The 21,317-nt window shown below is 40.0% G+C and overlaps 3 protein-coding genes across 3 annotated transcripts in view; 1 reads left to right on the plus strand and 2 right to left on the minus strand.

The window, feature by feature from the left end:
* LOC119729578 overlaps positions 1-5,572 on the plus strand; it is a 41,284-nt gene extending 35,712 nt beyond the window's left edge. The window contains exons 31-34 of the mRNA XM_038202195.1: positions 91-313; positions 795-890; positions 1,160-1,604; positions 3,908-5,572. Coding sequence (XP_038058123.1) covers positions 91-313; positions 795-890; positions 1,160-1,604; positions 3,908-3,976 — 833 coding nt within the window. The 3' untranslated portion in view covers positions 3,977-5,572. The remainder of the gene's footprint in view (positions 1-90; positions 314-794; positions 891-1,159; positions 1,605-3,907) is intronic.
* Positions 5,573-10,625: 5,053 nt separating this feature from the next.
* LOC119729585 (protein ANKUB1-like) lies at positions 10,626-14,129 on the minus strand. Its single transcript, XM_038202203.1, has one exon. It carries the CDS (start codon positions 13,596-13,598, stop codon positions 11,568-11,570), a length of 2,031 nt encoding a protein of 676 aa, XP_038058131.1. The 5' UTR covers positions 13,599-14,129; the 3' UTR covers positions 10,626-11,567.
* Positions 14,130-19,039: 4,910 nt separating this feature from the next.
* On the minus strand, positions 19,040-20,194 carry LOC119733283 (beta-2 adrenergic receptor-like). Its single transcript, XM_038206884.1, has one exon. The coding sequence runs from the start codon at positions 20,192-20,194 to the stop codon at positions 19,040-19,042; it is 1,155 nt and encodes a 384-aa protein (XP_038062812.1).
* Between the last annotated feature and the right edge of the window lie 1,123 nt (positions 20,195-21,317).

A 21,317-nucleotide genomic window follows, 5' to 3' on the forward strand; every position in this document is an offset into this window, starting at 1 on the left:
GGTGAAGTCAGGGCTGCAGGTTCCAAATCAATCACTGACCAGACCTAATTCTCCTTATTTTTGTTGCAACATGTACCTCTCTACACACAGGACCTGTTGAGGATCCTGATTGTACCTCCCCTGCACGTAGCAGTGGGTTCGAATCCTACTCCTGCCACTGTCAGCCCGGCTGGGTTGGTGACATCTGCGAGATTGATTATGATGAGTGCCAGTCCACGCCGTGTGCATACCCATACGTCTGCTATGATCGCCTCAATGGATTTGAATGTGCTTGTCCATTGTCTGATCCACTGTGTGATGACCTCGACTGGAGGTCAGCATTATTAATATCAACAAATTATTTGTGTTACACAATGCAGTATTTTTAGAAACCGGTGTCTAAATTTTGGAAAGTATTACATATACAAGTATAGATTTCTAGAATTCAATTTCTGTGTGAGTACATTTACAGATCATTGATTGTTCTCTCTGCCCTTCAAGTTTAATAAACAAAAATATTATCAAGTCAAGAAGTTGAATTCTAAACTCCAGTATTGTGATAAATTCAAACCAAGGACCTGATAAAAGCAATCATGTAAATCAACTGTGTCAAAATGTTGTTTTGTACTTTTCATTCACTATGTTATTTCCTGGCCTTCACTTGAAAGGTTGTCGTTTTTGTTTAGTGACAATATATCAATGATAAATTGTCAGTTTATGGTTCCACTGTAACTGATGATTCTGACCAAGCATGAAAGTTGAAACCTTTTACAAAAAAATGTATTCATTTATCATTATTTTTGCGTATTTTTTAGCGTCAAAGTTATGATAGGTGTGGTAAGCTGTCTGGTTGGCTTGTTCATCATTGCTGTTGTGGTTTCCTGCTTGTACAAGAAAAAGCACAGCAAAAAGTAAGTGCAAAGTGCGGTAAGTCCTGTTGACAATCACTATTTTGACCTCTAGGTGTTAAATGCCATACCTCCAGGTTCCATCTACTTATGTGTGAATAAATATTTTGCCCAGTGTACGCTAAAATTAACATTTGAGACCCTTTTCCGAACCCAGCAATTCCTGGGGGAAAGACCACAGATAAGATAATTTGATGTTGATTGTTCTTCCCTTCCCTCATCAATCACAACAAACTAGTGAGAATGAATTGATTTGTACTCTTTCACAACAGATTAAAAATCCATCCAATTATACTGGGTCCAGATGATGATCAAGTGGTGCCATCCATAAGCGGCAACCCTCGGCACGCCTTTGACAATCCTGCGTTTGAAGATGACAGTGAAGATCAGACAGATTCTGGCCCTAAAAGCTCCTCATCAGGCCTCAAGAAGAACAGGCCCTGGTCGGGGCTTCTGCGCTCTAATGCTGTTGCAGATGCTTGGCCTGCATTGGCTGAAGCTTCCTCCATGGGTGGTAAATCATGTGATGAATCTCTCCCAGCTGTTCCAACAGTGAGGCCTGGCAATGCTGAGATGTGGGCACAGCCAACCATGCTCATGAAGAGTTCTGCAAGTTTCAAGAAGGACGCTGAGATTGACGATCCAGGGCAGATGCAGATGTTCCAAAAGAGGACTCCGCCAACTACCACAGAGGAAAACCCCAACCGTGTGATAGAGGTAGGTGTCATAACCTAGGCCTAATCTCATAAAACTATTCACAAACACAAAATCTTGCTTTGTATATTTATAGGCTGAGCAAAGCTTATTATTACTTGTGGTGGAACTAAGGGTTCCACAAGAGTGCCCTATGTACTAGCATGTAATGCCTGAATAAGTTGCCGTCATGTGATTGGTGGGTTGTTGATCACGTGTCATTGAATTACTCGTCCCAATGCACGGCACAGCCGTGCACCGCAAAAATATAAGTTCCATTCTACGGTAAATAGAACTTCCATTGCACAGTCTCACTATTGGTTTCGCTGTAACATAACTCTGATGCTGAATTTCCTTAGTTCCAGTTTACTAGTTCAAATGAAGTGACCAAGTTACTGTTCCACTCGGCTTCGCCCTGTGGAATGGAACATTTCATCTGTCACCTCATGATATTATCTTTACCATTGCACTCATGGTCATTCGTTATTGTATATCAGCCTAAAAAGTGCAAACTTGTTTTCAAGTCAATATTGAGTCCGAGTCTGATTCACCTATCCCTAATCCGAGTCACAAGTCACCTTTAAGAACTATATATTGGAAATAAAATTTGAGGTACTGCTTAAACCTCAAAATGTAAATGTTTCCATTTTGCACAGCTTGTCTCTAATTAAAAAGTAGAGTATAACACATGCAGCTATCCAAAAAGTAAAGTTTACCTCTTGGTCATCAAATTTAAACCTTTAACAAACATGACCAACTTTATTTAACCTACACAATCGAACACCAATGTTAGTCTCCTATGCGACCAATATTGAATCCTTGGAACTTTTCTTGACATCTCATCCATCACCGTCCCGTAAGAGAATCCCTTGGTTTTGCGTGCTCATTAACACGTTGTTCTTGTCGTCTCTCTGCCGAAACTCATGCCTTCTCCTTCGACTAGCTCACACAGGCCAGACCAGCAGTTGACTACTGTTAAGGCATCTCAGTGACACGACATCATCGGGGGGGGGGGGGGGGGGGTCAAAGAGGGGACAATGTCATGAGCATCTCATAGGTAGCCCATGGAATAATATACAGTTGTCGCTACTCTTGCCTCTTACCTGCTCAAGACAATCTAGACAAAATCTTTGTCTGCTAATTCAAACGGCTCCAATAGAAATGTTTCCAATAGAAAATGAAACTAAAAAATTTGACTTTAATACTTTCAACAAAAGTTAAAGCCGCAGCTCCTTTAAAGTGTACATTTTGAGCTCCGGCTACTCATCTTTTTGAAGACTCCTAACAATGCTTCTTGCATTATCAAACCTCTAGCTATTCCGCAGCTATTTAGGATGGTCCTAAAATGGCCCCACCCACGATCTGCCAGTGCACAGAAGTTGGAACACTATTAAAGACCTGAATAATATCACAATCTTTCTCAGTAAACATACCAAAAATCACATGCCTTAAGTCCCTTGTTAATGGTTACAATGTAACCAGCTCTCAAACCTGGGGTAGAAAGAATTAAGTGGAAAGAGGCAGATCCCACTGCAAGTTCTTTGTAGGTTCTGGGAGATCTTGCAAAACAGTTTCAGAAATTCTGCTGAGATTTCTGTGAATGACAAAAGATAGCGATGTCCCAGTGACAGCACAGAAGTCACGGTTGTGTGTGTTCTTAACCAGTGGCGTAGCCAGGAATTTTTCAGTGGGGAAGGAGGGTGGGGGGGGGGGGGGGGGGTGGGCGCTGGGGGGGCTGGAACATTTCATGGGGGGGCGTCATGTAGATCAATGATAATTTTTTTAGAAACTCGAAATCTCAGGGGGGGGGGGGCGACTGGGGGGCGACAAGGTTTCATGGGGGGGGGGCTTTTTTAACCCCCCCCCCCTTCTACTTTTCATGTAATTGCCAGAGGAAATTTTTAGGCTGGTTTGTATACGCTTTGAATTGAGTGTAATAGGATTTCCCTGAGTCCGAGTGCGAGTCAATGGGATTCGAGTCCCAGTCATGAGTAATACAACTCTGAAAAAAAACATGTAGAGAAGATGAAAACTACATGTTCAGTTTTAAATGTGGGGAACCCCAGGGGATTTTATGATAGGAAACAACATGCAATCGGGTAAGGATTATCAGGTAGGGACTAGAAAGCAAGTCTTCATGGGTTGGACTTAAACTTGACTTCTCTGCATGTACGTTTAGTTGAGAATGAATCAGAAGCACTAAACATGGCATGACATTTCGGTCAGTATTTGTTCAAATTCTGGTCCAGTCACTTTCCTTGTTTAACCATTTTTTGTGTGAAATAACACGAAATTGTGAAGGTTTCTGCTTTCATTTTATCATCCAGCTTCCAGGATCTCTTGTCAGCTTCACCGACGATGCACAACTCGATGACGACAACGAAACAGTGATGTAATGATCCAACACAACTATGTCTGTTTATCATCAGCACTGAGCATCTTCAGAATAAGATAAAAAGGAAAAGTTGTCTTCTAAGACTTGGTTTTCCCACAGGATGTCGAGACAAAGCTTTTATTAGGCAGCTAAACAAATGCATGAATTCATAACTTCAAACATACTTCCATTAATTTGGCCATTGGTTCTAAATCATGATGCGCTTCTTTGGTTTGTTTTTTGTTTTTTGCTGTTTTCTATGTATATTCAAGACAATTTCATGTAACCTGGATAATGAGTTTGTCCCCAAACAAAATAACCTTTTATTTTTTAATTCTTTTTCGGTCAGCCATAAATAGGATGAAAAACACAAAAACAAACACATTTTGTTTATTTTGGCTATTGATTATATAACAGTATCAAGATGTTATTAATTGTGTGTCGCCTTAATTTTGTATTAATGTTGGTGTGACTGTAGACCTGTAGACTCATTTGTTAAAGTTTTGAAAAAAAATTATAACTTTTACTTGCTTTCATTGATTTTGAAGAAACTTGGATACAGTGGACCTTGGGTGGAAAGACAATTCTTCATCAGAATACTGAGGTCAAAGGTCATGTAAAGGTTATTAGAGGTCATTGTTCAAAATTTGCTTCAAATGTTTCTTTGTCTACATAATTTGATGGATTTTAGTGCAACTTGGATGGATCGATCTCTAGGTGGGGGTTCACAAGTCTTCCAAAATTGGAGGTCAAAGGTCATCTAGGGTCATTTGAGGTCTTTGTTTACAAATGCACAAACCTTGGCCTTTTTTAAGAACACAAATCTATAGGTGGGGGTTCACAAGTCTTCCAAAATTGGAGGTCAAAGGTCATCTAGGGTCATTTGAGGTCTTTGTTTAAAAATGCACAAACCTTGGCCTTTTTTAAGAACACAAATCATATAGGGATCGACACTCGTGATCAGCGGATCACTTGTTTCACTGTTTTTTTGTGTGTAATCAAGAACATTTGCAAGTTGCCTAAACATTAAGTTCATACAAAAGATTAGCTTAGCTTTTAGCTTAGCTTTTTTGTTTGAAATGTGTATTTACCCAGAATATATTTCACACTTCTTTGAAGTACTTTTGCGAATGTGATAATTCTGATGATGTCTGCAGTGTGAAGGAGACTGTTTTTATGAAACCTGGATTGATTTAATTGGTAGCTCTTACAATTATGTAGTGGATTTTAATTATGATAAAACGAATCATATTTTTATTACTACAAGGATATGTAAAAAGAAATACTTCACCATTTTTTTGGCTGTAGTAGGAATACCAATAGCTCGAAACACCATGGTGTCGGACGTACTCAGAAAAATTGATATTTGTTTTGGTGTAGGCCTAACTATTAATTAATTTCGCAGTAACTAAAGGTAATAGCTGTAGTGTTGAGCATTTTTAGAAATAAACTATATTTTGGTTAATTTTTTTTTTGAGATTTATAATTCAGTGGAATTGCCCAAATGTCAAACTCAACGAATGTAAGAAATGTGGTTTTATAAAATTTTACTCCATCACACAAGTATGCATGTCCAATGTGTCTATGTATTCGTTGTATAAAAGAGTATAACGACCCTGAATTGAACTTCTATTGGATCCTTTGCATGTCACAAAATGTTACACTTTTGTATTTAAAGGTGCATAATAACACAACGGAATATATTTTAGTGGGTTCTTGGACGTTTGCATTAAGTATGACTTTCAGGAAAGAAATTTGTTTTATAGGTTTTCCTGTTCAATTTAAACAAAGTACCATCCACATTAGCTTCAGAGTCATTCAGTTTAGCGCGAATTCGAATACTGTTCAAGATTATTGTTTAATTAACTAAAGAGGGCATTCGATTTAGTGATTGGAGCCCACGATTGGGGAAAGTACGGGAATCAAATTATAATTTTACGCTCATTGAAACTGAAATTATCAGCGAGGAGCATTTGAATTCGCTTTAGCCATGGCCTAGCCTAGAACATATGGTCAAATAAATTCATAAAATGGGTAAACATTTCGGCATTGGAATTTAAAAACAACTCTAGTACAATTTATATGGAGAACATTCGCAGAAACCTGAAAGAAATATATACAATTCCAATAAGATACATAATGAAAATATGGATAAAGAAATCATTTTTGATTGCAAGTAATTACTTTTGAATGCATAGAGTACTGAATTATGCACATAAACAGAAAGGAAAGTAAGAATCGAAGACAGGAACCTCATTAAATCAAGGTTTTCCAAATTGAATGACGTAATTTCTAATGTGGATGTGTCTGCTAACATTTAGAATTCTATAAACGAAATTGAACGCTATGAAAAAGAACACATATTATCAAAATCGCTTGAATACGTACGTTAACAAACACATTTTAATATATTTCTGACGAATTTGAGCGGGAAGACCTGTAATACGAAGCCTATATATAATTATGATGATCGAGAAACCAATCCTCAAAATAATATGTAGCAAAGACAGATTCTAAATTTACATATCAACTTCAATAATTCAAAGTACATTATAGCCCTGAATTATGTGTTTGAGAGTATTATATTATGTTAATGCAGTGTCCAATCACATTTATACCCAGATTTCCCTTGGAAATGAATGCAGTGGCAAACGTTTTGTACTCGGATTGAGAGAATAAACTTTGTTTTGCAAGTATTCTCAGTTGACATACATTTTGTTCGTGTTCTTGTAGATAATGGACCTTATTATGCCGCCATCTTAGAGGGTATCATTTATTTTTAGTCAGTAATAAGGGCCATCCATTCCCCCATCATTTTCACGAGCGTACAAAGAGTCCCCTTTTTTCTGGAACACCCCCCCCCCCCTTCTCGTAGAGGGGCTAGTACAAACTAGAAAAGAAGAAGAAAAAAAGTAATTTCTCTGCTGGGTCTCCCATGCAGGTGCTTGAGCAATGCATAAACATTGACACAGAGCTTCTGGGATAGGATAATCAGGACTGCACGTCAGTCCTATAAAGTAAACAGTGTGGATTCATGAAAACGATGACGCTGGAATACCCCGAATAGCTATTTCACAGGTTTCCCCTATTTCCGTGTCACAGTATTTAGTCCGGCAACCAAATGCCACTTTACACCTGAACCTTGCATTGGAGGATATTATGTTTGGAAAGATTCCTGTTCTTTATACCATTAGTATGGGGGGGGTCGCAGTGCACCCCTCTCTTCACCCCCCCCCCCAAAAAAAAACCACCGCCACTAATTTTTGTTTAATCTTTGGCATGTCCCCAATAGGAAAAAAAAAAATATTGACGGTGAAAGTTAGGAATGCTCTCTCTCCGGAGGTAACTTATTGGAACCGCTTCTGATTGAGCTTAGATGCAATTTCTTAGCACTAGGGTTGGAAGGGTAAGAAACAAAACGCCATAAACTGAGCAGACCTTGACCGATCTTAATCAAACTCGGCACAATTATTCATCATGAATAGTTCTTTCGAAAAATATATACACTTTTATTTAGGCAATTTTCCGAATAATTGCTCATCATTAACATAACAGTTTACGTTTCGTCTTGAAAGCCACCAAATCATAAAACAGCACCTAATCTATGATTGTCCAACTTCTGTTGAGCTCATTTGAGAGTTGGGTCTTGGCAAATTATATTTTTATCATATACATTTTGAATAAGTTAATCGCCGTCCTGCTGAATCCAGGTTCTGGTTTTCTTAGCCTTTGGTTTGGTAGGTGTCAGGTCAATCTTCCAGATACATGGACATACCTTTACCAGTCTTGGTAAAACTTGACATGTAGTGTATGTTCATATAAGTTCAAAGGATTTCTTGCATCGTCATGGAAACCAACTGTAGGGTGCAGTACCTAGATAAATATAATATACATGTTTCAATGAGTAGAGATTTTATGAGTTTGCAGTCTAGTGGCAATTAAATAAATGGAATATCAAAAATAGAAACGCGGATGTGCTCTTTTCGAGCTGTACTTGTGACACATATGATACACGATTCACCATGACGGTTCACCATATTATTTTTGCCGATTTGTTTTACAAAATACAGATTGTGTTCAATGTGAAGCCGTATTTTAGGATACACAAACAACGTGTCATCTTCTTCAATTTGTTTTCGTACCCGTCATTCCGGTATTTAGACGAAAAAAATCCATCCAAACCATAGTGTAACCACGGTTCATCGTTAAAAAGAGAGTCACTCACTCCTTTACATTTTGGTTGGGATGGATCACCGATGGATTTTTCGGCAAATACAAACAAATGAAAAAGGATTGTATTTTGTTTGCGTATAGTTAAACACAAACTGTATTTTGTACAGATATTGGCCAAATTTAAATGGCATGGTGAACCGTCATGGTGAACCGTTACGATGCACGCTACAATAACATCGTCAACGGTTATGATTATTCAGCTAGTTTGATGTTTATTCATAAAAACACGACAATGACGTCACACCATTGCCACCACTCAGTCATGCATGTACATTAAAGCATTTCAAAGAACGGCTTTCGTCGAGCTGCCACAGTGGCCTAGTGGATAGTGGAATGGATTTTGGTAGGGATAAGTTTAATTGAAGGAGAAAAACACTTCGAGAACCCATGGAGGAAGAAAATGGAGAACCTAGGTGTCTTCCGTCCACGCAGCGTGATAAATATTAAATTCATAATAGGAAGTTGCGAGTACACGATCTCAAGCCAGCTATGCTCATTTCATGTGATGGGGTGCTGTCATGGTAGTATGTAATTGATGAACATACGAGGAAGACATCCCTTCCAAAAGCTATTTACTTCCGCGCGCTATTATATAGTGGGGTCTTTATCGATTATCAGCGTCATGTATAGGATTAGACTAATCCACCCTAAGAGGATTAAGAGATTAAAGCCGCTGAGTACCGTACAAGCACTATGGTGATAATACCATTGGCGCTACGTGACCTTGTGTTTCTATAGACATTGAATATAACTGTAAAATCCGATTTTGTGATTAGGAATACAGCGGCAGATAAGCAGTAGGACTTGTCAAAGGAGTGTGTACACAAACACTTCAACTCAGCGCAAACATGGATGCTTCTATCAGAATCAGCACTTATATGCTAAGAAGTTTTTTAACATACTATTTTCAAAACAACAAAACTCAGTGTGCATGACTCTGGTGCGCATCCAATATATATCAGTTGAAACCTTAATGCCCCCAGTTTATGATGAAACCATTATTATGGTCATGAAGTGCATAGCTTCTTCATAAATTAGCCTTTTCGTCATAAGTGCCACACTGAGTTTAAGTGTTTGTGTTGAAAGGCAGGGCCGCCCTTTAGAGTATTGATGTTGGGTATACAAACGTTGGCAGATTCTATTCATTGTCATTGTGCACTGTGCATTCTTAGCCTATTAATACTCCGTGTGCTATGGCAACATCCGACCTAGGCCTATACATTATTCGTATGGAAAACGTCACTATGCTTTATATACACTGGGAAAATTGACCTTTTTTATGATGACTGAATTATGATCATTCACCGATTTCTGATCTCCCATTTCCGTTTACTAAAACAGGAAAGGAAACAATCGAGCTTCGGTGACCGACCACTAATTTGGAAATAACTTGGTTTTCTTTTATTGACTGGTTTGCAGTGACCGATCCTCCAGCGTTCCATGCGCCAAAACAGTTTTAAAAAAAAATCATCTGTTTTGCCACCTTCACTGGATCCCGTCCAAACAAATGCGATAAAGACTAATATATTACAGCTGTTTTTTTTTAACATCAACGAATCAATATACATTTAGTTCTTACACACATATAATTCTACTTTTGTGTGTGCAAAATGAACATCATGATCATTGTTGAAATGATAACGTTAGCATGGTCATCATGCACAGAACACACTACGAACTGTTTACACAATATCGAAGCATGGATTAAGACCCATTATCTACTAAGACAAATATAATGTACATGTAGTCTCTATACTGGTGTGATCACTGTGGAATGATTATCATTTGATTACATAAGATGCTCTCAAAGAGTTTAAAAGACATTTCCTGTTAATGCAATGTTTTGGGTAGTGACGGTGCTATTTTGTTCTTGGGTTACTCTGGTGGATTAAAAAATATAAATGTGATTCGTGTTTCAAGTTTGACGAATGTAATCGGCATACGGTAACAATTAATTTAAATTGTAGTTCCTTCTAGAAACCGTAAATGGTACACATCACTGTATGCTACAAAGGTATTTACATATTACACAAAAGTAAATTGCTAAAAAAGTACAATATTAATATAGGTTTTTCCGACTATTTTAAAACAACATTTTTCGTTCGAATTCACCGATTATCAATTTCGTCCATCAACATCGATTTAGTGCACTTTCAATGTTAAATTTCGTCTTTTGTCAGACAATTTCAAATTAGTCCAAACAAATTCAAACAATGAGCGCACGTTTTCGACCCGGTGTATTCGATTTCGTCTCGTCTACGCCGAATCATGTTATTCAGAAATCAAACTCGTCTAATTGATTTATATAAGACGAATTTGATCTCTGAATGCTGCCATTCGGCAACAGCTTAGACGGATTTGATCTGTAATGACGAATATTCTCGACCCGGTGACTGAAAAGGGTGAATTTGAAATTGAATGGTAAATGACTAAATTGGTTTTGTAAAAAGCATGTGAAATTGTTCTCGGACGAAATTGAATGTTGGTGAATCTGAATGAAAAATGATTTAAAATAGCCGAGAAAAAACTATACATCAATACATTTACATTTTCATCGTTTTTCCACGCTTTCATCAGACTTCTTGGGCTCTTGATGTGAGAACCTATAGATTTTGTGGGTATTCGTGAGCATGTTCTATAATCGTTCATCTTAATATGAATTCAACATATTATTACCAAAAGTAAAACAACAATAATTTCCTTATAAAAGACAACGGTTTCACGTTAAATTAGTTGAACACAGAGTGACAAACAACCATTCTACTTGGGAATGATAGACTTGTACATCAAGGACATTTTATCTGAAATAAGATAGACTTGTATTCAAACGAGACAACTGTTAAATATCAAGGAACAAGTTTCAATCAATGATATATCAACGGAGTATGCTCCCTTATTTTGTAAAAATAGCACATCGAAATATGGTCATGATGGAAAATATTGTATCAGTTTCATTACTGGATATTTGACTATTGAAGAGTTAAATTAAAAAGTGAAAACTATTTACAAATTATAATGAATCGAAGGATGTTTGCTTTCAAACGATTGTCAAGAACCAATATAAAGTGTGCTTACAAAATGATAAATTAATCCTGCAAGTGTCTTGGATTTCAGTTTTTTTCATTTTCATCATGTATAATGAATTTTTATTGACTCTAAGCATTGGGCAATTGTTGCTTCACCCCCCCCCCCCAAAAAAAAGACGAACTGTTTACAAAGCTGGAAATTTGTTTCCTCGAATTTATACAAATTTATACAAATTGTCGAGTAAAATAAAATTGACCAAATTTTTTTTTCACCGACTTAAAGTTTAAAATGCAGAATGTTTTGAGTGATGTAGAATCCTATACGAGAATTGGAGTGGAATGAATGTCAACTCCTCAACTATTCACACTTTGCGTCCTGCGAATAGAAATAGCTGAGTTCGTCCCTTGCCTTGATTCTGAGCCGACACGGGCTTTGCCCATCCCTGGTCTCTTGCTGTTCTCCACTCTGTCTTCCTCGGGATTGCTTCCCAATTTCTTAACCTGAGTTTCAGACAGCGACATGGCCATCCTGACCCGATAAAGCCACGATTTGTCCTTAAATGATGAGGTTACAGTAATAGCGTTTATAGCGCGCTCCCATGTTGTGCTGCCCGTCATGCCTTCATACAGGTCAATTGTAGAGCGGGGAATACTCTTGTCGGATGAGGAGTAGAAGAAGGGTCGTTCCCAAACCCTCTCTCCGCTGGTCGGGAGTAGAGGGATTGAGCAATCTAAACTAGCGGCTCTGTTGCGCCGTTTGCGTTCAATCTCCCGCCTTTCTGTCCCCGTTGGTTTGTCAGATTTCATAGAGGCATTTGATTTTTGATCGGAAATTGAGGCTACATCCTTCCCCTGACTGAATCGCCCAGCGCCCGAGCCTGTCCCACCAGCGGTGCGAATGTAGGCGGTGTTCCCTCTTTCGCTCCTGGTAAAATCAACGTAAGATTCAGTGTCTCTTCCTTCACGGAATGTCTCAGCATCTGATGAAGCCCGGCGGGATTTATGCTGGTTGAAAGGAATGTCAGGCAAAACAACTGACGTATCGGCAACGCTACGGCTCCTGGGACGAGGCAAGGGATCCACGTTTGAATGTTGCTCCTTAGTTTTGGAGAGGTATTTATTGCGATATCTGCTCACGACGGATGGGGTCTTAGTACCACACAAGCGTGGTAATCTCTCAACCGTCGAACGCTGCTGATTGTCAGTGAGAGACAACTGCGTTCCTCGCCTGGCTAATTCAAGATTTTTGGCTTTAAGACTGTCCAGAGTTCGAGATTTAGGGCAGGAGTTCATCAGGCTTTCTGTGTATCCATCAACATGGACTCCTTGACCACACAGCGCGCCTGGCAAATGGGTGGATTTACGGTATTTCATGCTGGATTTCTCCAGACCGTGGACAAGTAGCACCTTGTCCTTTGCTTTGTCGCACCACCTTCGAATGGCAGAGTATACAGTAAGGGGTAAACACATGGCAGAGAATTGTACATTTGCCCATTGTTTCGTGAGAAGGTACAGGGCAACCTCTTTCTGCTGTTTCCGTAATGCGACATTCAGAGCCGTTAAGCCCATCCCATCTTTGCTGTGGACGACACAGATGTTGTTGAAGACGAATATGCGAAGTATGCTGAGCTGACCGTGTTCTGCTGCCTCATGGACCGGTGTCTTGTACGCCTCGATGTGCGAGCTACGACACCATTCTTTAGACGGGTGATCGCCCACCTTCTCATCGGCGCGTAAACCGTTTTTCAGCATGGCAGTAGCCAGATCCATGTGACCGTAGTGTGCGGCTACGAACAACGCTACTCGCATCTGAAACTTACAGATGACTTCATCAGTCTGATTCAAATTACGAAACACCTGCTGAGTGTGTCCAATGATTGCAGACTTAAGAAACTCATTCCAGCCATCGATGGTTTCCATCTGCAAGGTGGTTCCTACTTCAATCCCGTACTGGCTTAGCAGATTAGAATCAAACATCTCCTGGCCTGAGGAGGTCAGGATACGGTACACCGTAACTGGCAAACCGATCTTACGTGTGATCCAGAGTCTTAGCTCGGCTACCATGGAGCTGGCGAAGTCCAAGTTCTCAATGATCTCAATGACCTCATCATTGAAGCTGCAACGGACAAAAAGCTTGGGTGTGACTTCCTCTCTCAGGCTGCATTTAAGAGTGGAGCCGGCGTTGACTCCTATCTCACTCAATACCCAATCATCTTGAAGCTCAGCTCCGTGGTACGACAAAACGATGTACTTCTTCTCGCTACTACTCTTAGTGTCGATTCGGAACAAGTCCACCACTTTATCCTTCACCAGGTGGACAGTTTCGTACACCTGCACATCTAGGGGCAGTCGCCGCTTGTTGTATAAGGCAGATATTCGAATCATCTTGAATAAAGACTTCACGCAACAACTATCACTGTGCTACCAATTTAGCAGTAGAACTTGTGCACGAAAACTATGTCGTCATGGTTTTCCATCATGTTACACACGTATCACATTCGCAGTGAACAAACGGATTCGTCTCGGCTAATGTAGTTCGTTTGAGAGGAAACCACTCGAGCCAAGCAACTTTAACATCGCAGTGTGAACATTTATTATTTGTTGTCAAACACACCCCAGTCGAAGTTGGATCACGAACACTCGAGCTGTTAAGTGATACACCACGCGATATTGAGCAAAGATGCTCATGGACTTGCATACGTGTAATGGTCTGTGCGCACACGCACAGCCGCTCTACATCTCACAAGTAGATACCGCTCGAGTAAACAACAAAAGATGAACAGATAAACATTCACCGGTCTCTAGGCACGTCCACTCTGTCGTCCACATTATAGTATCGATTTGAGATCTTTTTCACTCTCAAAATTGATCGCGCTTTTTCATATTGTAACGTGTATTTCATGCAATGACAAATGCATCTTTCACTCTGTTTGTCCAACCCAAACTTAATGCATGTAACTGACACGACATGTCTGTGTTCTAACAGAATACATGCACAATAAATTTATATGGGAAGTACAGGTATACAAGGCGGTTCGTTCTGTTAGTATAAGCTGATAAAAGCAAACCAATGCCATATTGCACAATCAAACGCTTTAATGTAACGACATTTCAAGTAAAATAGAGGCTATAAACGTAAACCGTTCATTCAAGGTTTGCATGGGAAATGTTTTGAGGGGTAACCTCTCCTAAAGCTAATCAAACATACGGGTGGCATCAAGTGTTTAGCAGTCTGCTCCTTTCAATTCCTTCTGCATACTCAAAATAGTGATCTTTCTCTGCCTCAAACACATTACAGTGAATGGAGTCCTCTTCACAATTCCTCTGTTTTTAAAGTTACAAGTTAAATTGGCATCAACAAATCCTGAAATTGGTCCGTTTTTAAAACGAAACCATGCATGCATGTGTTGTATTACCGCTGAGCACCAATATGATAGGTGGTAATCCAAAGTCGTCGAATTCTACGGTTTAAATTGTTCCTAATCGACATTTTGGAGTAATAAATAAATGGTCCGTGGTTGAATACTGATAGTGTAAATCTCACGCCATGGCGTCGAATAGTACAAATTATTAAAGGATACCCTCGAAAGCATAAAAATGCAATAGAGGGCGTTTTGGGCTGAGAACCATTAGCATTAAAAATATCCTGCCGTTTTAGGCAAATGATCTGACAAGACGCCATTATCATTTCAATACCCGGTCTGAGATGTGAGTGAGAGGTACAAATGCCTTTGTCAATCGTCGACGTACAAGGGGGACTCCACCCTGACATTGCCTGGAAGAGACCCAGGGGCCGACCCCGCAACACCTGGGTGCGACAGCTAGAATTTGACTACAAGACACGCGCACAACAGCTGTGGCAGTCTGCTTTTGATCGCTTGGTCTCTGGGCGGCTCAACGTCCCCCATGATGGATATAGAGAATGATGTTGATGACGAACGTGACATTGTACTTAGTTGAGGTGTTTTGTGGGTTTGTGGAGGACTTCCTCGAAACGTAATGTCAAGAATAAGAAACAAGTCATGTCGTGTCCAGCGCATATACTAGTTAGTCCGCCAGTTTATAGCGATGACAGTAAATAGGCCAATGCTGCATGCTGTCTACATTGAATAAAAGGGGGAGAAATGAAAAAATTAAATTTTAATTGTGCAACAGGAAAAAAGCACATGTGTTCCTGGTATTCAAAGACCCTCTTCTGTTTACAGTTGGTATATAGTTTACGTGCTTTTTCAAAATTAAGATTTTCTTTTCCAAACGAAATTAAAAAAAATATACATGTGATGTCCTGCCTGTAACAAATAAATGTGCTGGTTTGTTTTCGCAGGCCTTGAAAACAGTTTAAAAATTTGGTTTTACACGGCGCGCTCCAGTTCAGAAATTGCGCACACTATTCAGGACGAATTAGGAGCGTCCCGCTCTTAATTCAAAAGTTGAACTTAATTAATTGATTACTTGTTATATGCCATTTTTTTCGTGCGATGTCTCATTGGAAAGTTCATTACTATTGTAATGCTAAAAAAATATCAATTAAATTTGAAAAGCTATTTTTCAAGACGCCAAGCCCATAAAACAGGTTTACACCAATTTTAAAACAAGAACGTTGTGCAAATTTTAGGGTAAATATATCTCATATAACAGTATATAAGCCAAGAATGAACTTGGTACATTCACATACATATCTTTTTATGCTACCTTTCCTCCTCATTTGAATCTCCCTTTTTCATTAATTACGGCACCTTTGAATATGGCTTTCCAGAGAGTGAGCCTTATCAATTCTGTGCATTATTATGATTATTTTTTTGGTATGAAACTGAGGAGATCCACCTCTTTTTAAAGCGAATTGGGGTCCTCCCTTCGGACCTTCTTTCAACTCCTGTAGCCAATAATCAACTACTATGAAGAAATAAGGGAATGAATGAATGAAGAAAATGATCAAGGACAACATTCAGTACACAGCCAAAAATCACTTAATACTTGGGTTTGGTGAAGAAACCCAGCTGTAGATGGTTTGCGGCATTCAAGTCATGCTTTGATCGTTTCCAAGTCCATTTTCTTTTATTATTATTTAGAATGGATTTTTTTTTTAAATTTTAATTGTACTCCTCGCAGCCAGTGGCAGAATGTATAATACAATTTACATTTAAAAAACACATAAATATTAGTCAATACGTACATTAAACAGGGGAAAAGTTTAGAACTCAATACAAATTGAGAGAAAAAAGGTTGTTCACGAAACTTAACAGTTATTTTTTTTCTTTCGGGTAATGAAACCAAGGATTCCTCAAAAGTGCCCTAGGCACTGTAGCCCGAAAGCCTGACGAATCTTGTAGAGAGTAGACAATGAGAGGATATTACAGTTTTAGAGGTGGGAGGAAAAGCCCAGAAGAATATTTTGGGGAAAACCCACGGAATCAGATATATAGGGACTGAAAACCCAATCCACATATTGGCCCAGGCGGGATTTGAACCCGGGTCACAGCGGTGGAAGGCGAGGAAAGTACCGCTACGCCAACCTGACTCCTCAGTAAAATAAGTGTGACGTGAAATAAGTGTGACATAAAATAAGTGTGACGTCAATAACCCAATTTGAACAATGAACGTCATGCATAAAACTAATACACTTTTGTACTATGGACTCCGATAATAATAGCTAGATCGTGCACTGGTCAATACGACAGCGAACATAATTGTATGGTACACGCGCCTACATGTATAGGGCGCATAATGTAAACATGGGCGTCGCCAGGATTTTTTTCTAAAAAGGGGGGGAAACATATTTTTCCAACAAATCCTGTATTTCTCAACATATTCTCGATTTCTCAGTTCTAGAGGGGGGCAGGGACATTTGTTTCCCCCCCCCCCAGCTCATTAAATTTACACCACTATGACTTTGCGCCTCTCTTTCTTTTCTTTTGTTCTCTTTTTTGTTCTTCTTTTTTTGTTTTTTCTTTTTTTTGCTTTTCCGGGGGGGGGGGGGGGGGAGAGGGCAAGCGCCCCCTTGCCCCCCCCCCCCCTCGCGACGCCCATGAATGTATATACACAATGTTATTATCACCACCGTAGAAAAGCAATGTGTCAAAAATCTCGCCTTTAAGAGGGTACTTGTGCAAGAAGTCAATGTGTCATTCTGCTTTTTCTTCGTATATCGGGGCAACTCAGCGAGAACTTCCCTATGGTTTTCGGATTAGCTTAACGCAAGTGATCACACGCACTTAGATAACACGCTAAACCACACCCCTAAAAAGGAAGTTGGTGTCCCCTCCCAAAAAAACTTAAAAATTACATCGAAAATATCGATACATATTTGGAGAGTATACTCTCCAAATATGTATCGATATTTTCGATGTAGCTTTTCAACAACGAAAAAAAATCTTTCCAATCGGGTGAATATTTATTGAGTCATAGCTAATTTTAAAAAAGGCAGATTTTTCTTAGAAACGTAATAGATGGATGAGGGTAGTTTCGCTTTCTTAATTTTTTAATCTTCATTTCTGTATTTCTGTCTTTTTTATTTTTCATTTTTTGCAACAATGGCCATCATTCTCCTTTTGGAAGATAGTCCCGAAAAGGGCTGTTTGGTTAACCTCTTAGATGTTTACTGTGCTGCTCTGTCTCTGCGGATGCAACTTTCACGAAAGCAACTTTCGGCCCGCGCTCTTATTGCGCGGCAGTCAAAATAATATCAGTCGCCATGGACAAAATGAAAAAAAAAGCGGTACTTGTTTTCAGTTGGCCATAACTCAATAAGCATGTACCCAATTGAGCAGATTTTAGACACATGTCATATTGTGACAACAGCATTGGTGCTTACCAATGCTGTTGTCAAATTATGACAAATCAAAATCGTTTCAACTAAAGACGCAAATAATACCGTATGGTATCCCACCCAATGAGTCCTAAATATGGACCTTTAAGTTCATTTTCCACATTTTCCACAAGGACCAACTCTCTACATTTTGATTATCAAAACGTCTGCCACGCTCATGCCATGAATATGGACGCATGTTGGCGGAAAAGTGGACAGTATTTCCATTGCGCAAGAATTGTAGCTCACGTGACAATATGTAACTCCGGCCGTCTGGCGACTCCCGACTCATGTCGTACGGTGAGGTCACCAATGTCTGAAACATCCTGAGCTACAGCGCGTCCCAAAATACCCGTAACTTCTTTGCGAGGCTCTAGCGACGGCGCAGAAACACGTACTGCCATTATTTTAAAACCATTCCCCCAGCCTGAATCTTAACTTTATCCCTGGCGAGTTTTGGTTTGATATATGAAAGAGTTTTTAAATTATTTGAAAACAAACTCAACCGATTTCAAGGAAAATCGATGATGGGGTACATAACAACACAGTTGAATTATATATAAAACACATTGAACCAGAAACAAACAAAAAAACTGTATTGTGAATTTATTCAGGTGTAGTCTACGTGGATCGAAAAGAAAAGGAAACACAGAAAGTAAAAGGCAACGAGATCGTCACATCATGAACATGATGAAGCATTTCCCCATTAGAAAACAATGCGCATGATTGATTTTCCTTGAATTCGGTTGAGTTTGTTCTTGGCATGCCTTTATTTGAACACGAATAATTTCAAAACCCTTTTTGAACATCACACCAATACTTACCAGGGATACATTTTACAATGCCGAGTCCGAAACGAGCTTGTTTAGAGCTACGGCTTCGTATATTGTCAGCATGTTCCCACGATAGAGTTGGTATGGGCGAAACCTATACAATATCTCTAGACAAGGGACGCGGCTTTAAGGCAATCCACACAAGGATGCTAGCTGCCTATAGTATAATATGATGGAATGGCGTTGTGTCATTTTGATTTCACAGTTTTGCTTACACGAGAGTCATCAGTTCGTACCATCACACTCCTTTGATTTGGTACTTCAAGACGAATCGACGTGTCTGCCGTGCTTTGCAGAGCGAGTCGTAAACAAGGTACTATCTCGAGAAGGCCATGCCTGAAGACACGGTATTTGAAAGCGTAAATGAACGGGTTGACGATCATGTTACAAAACGCAAGAATGATGGTGAGGCGAAACATTGGACTCTTCTTGTCGATGTCCTGTGCAGTGTTGAAGATGAGATAACAAACCTGATTCGGTGTCCAACAGACAAAGAAAGCTACGCAGACTAACACTAAAGTCTTGATCACGTTTCGACGGGCTCGGCCCCGAAAGTTAGGCAGCATTGTCGGTACACGATCATTAGATACAGGTTCCCAGGCGTTACCGACTTGTGACGGACTGAGGGTACTGACAGGCCGACTACTCTCTCCTGAGACCATCGGCTCTACACGGTGATTGAGAGACTTTGCGATCCGGATATACACAAATGTCATTAGAGAGAGCGGGAAGAAGTACTGAGTTACGAATGCTGTGACACCTGCGGCAATTTGTACCTCCTTGCTGGTTCGAATACCACATTTGCCTGTGTCAGGGTCGATAGTATGCATGAAGATCCAGTAAGTCTGATACGTGTAACCCACGAGCCATGGAAGGATAGCAAGCCAGACTGACCGAGGCCAGCGGAAGAGTTTCTGGTATCTCAGTGGGGAAATAACGGCCATGTATCGTTCCATCGTCAGGCAAACCAGGTTGGCAGTAGATGCAATGATGGATCCCCAACACGGATATTTTGAGTACCAGAAGACGCAGACGAACCGCCCGAAGGACTCGGATAGAGTAGGAGAGGGAAACTGCACCACGGGCAGGACGTAACACAGGATTAACATCAACGATGTGAACATGTCAATAAGAGATTGGTTGATGATGAACATGTTAATGACTTGCCTAGTCTGCGAGACACGGATAAGAACATAGATGACTAAACCGTTACTTAAGATTCCCACCGTACCGATGATACCGTAAGCCACCCTCATGACAAGAGGGTCGGATGAGGAAGGTTCGCTGGTCGGTAAGGAATCTAGAGGAACAGTCACAAAGAGTGTAGTTTCGCTCGTGGCCATGGTCGTAACCGAAAAAAAATGAGCTTTAACAAAATTAACGATTTGGTAGTAGCACATATAACCGATTTCCCATCGATCCCTTCCGAAAGACACTTTTGCGATTAGATTCAAATTAAAAAAATTTACTCGTTGGCTGTGCAGCTCCCAGGTCGTTGTCGAATTTGGCCGGTGAACACCTTACAGTCACGAAGCATTAAAGAACATTGTATTCAGTCTATAAAACGTTCAGCAGTCATCAGTCGTTCTTATGACGAAATTAATCGCCCAATGCGAGAGCCTGAAATTCGTTCGAAGAAAATACAAGACACTGTTTATCACACCAGTGACCGACCGTCGATACCACGTAGATGAGAACGATATTGAGAAATAAGTTCGGTGATGTAAAAGAAAGCCACTGCCCTTCGTGCCGAGTCAACATCTTGATTTGATCTGACCCATCCTCCTTCCATCTATCAATTTGCCGCTTAATGTCTCTACAAACTGTTCACTCTTCAAATATTTTGCATGAGGAAAGAAGCCCAACAATCATGGTAGAATTAAGTTGCTGACAAGGGAAATATTTGTATGGCGGTGTTTAATACCCAAGGTCTATAACCAGTGCTGTCATGAGGCATTGTCGTTTACATTCCCGTTGTCCAGAATGGATGAGATTCGCATAGGCAAAGGCCTAAACAGTTGGAATCGAACTGCTTATGATCAAAGGTTTGTTAGAAATGCGCGTAGTCCTGATTTTGCGCATGCTTTTATGCGCATTTTGGGACGTGTCACGTCTGAACCGCATGGTTTAATTTGACAAATTGACGCATGTGGGCGCGTGCCGTCGCCACCCAATCTCAACCACCTACATGAAATGCCGGTGCTCGCGTTTGGGTGATGTTCAGACCGTATCACGACCACTCGCTCAAATGTCTTCATGGTTTCTTAGCATTTGTCCGGTAAATATGCGTGCGGCCATAAATCAATACCATTTGGTTTGCTACAACCGTTGCCGTAGCAATGAGAGTTATTACACGACGGAATACGAGACAATCTATCACTATAGACTGTCTATAGACTATAGAGAGTTACCTGCGACCTGCCCAATCCCACTGTTATTCATAGAAATTCTCAAGTGTATTCAAAA

Source organism: Patiria miniata, unplaced genomic scaffold (assembly GCF_015706575.1).
Source record: "Patiria miniata isolate m_02_andy unplaced genomic scaffold, ASM1570657v1 HiC_scaffold_1, whole genome shotgun sequence".
In the NCBI taxonomy this organism is placed as follows: Eukaryota; Metazoa; Echinodermata; class Asteroidea; order Valvatida; family Asterinidae; genus Patiria; species Patiria miniata.

Excerpts from the sequence above, each read along its gene's own strand:
- LOC119729585 (XM_038202203.1), bottom strand. The coding sequence starts at position 13,598 with ATGATTCGAATATCTGCCTTATACAACAAGCGGCGACTGCCCCTAGAT.
- LOC119733283 (XM_038206884.1), bottom strand. The coding sequence starts at position 20,194 with ATGGCCACGAGCGAAACTACACTCTTTGTGACTGTTCCTCTAGATTCC.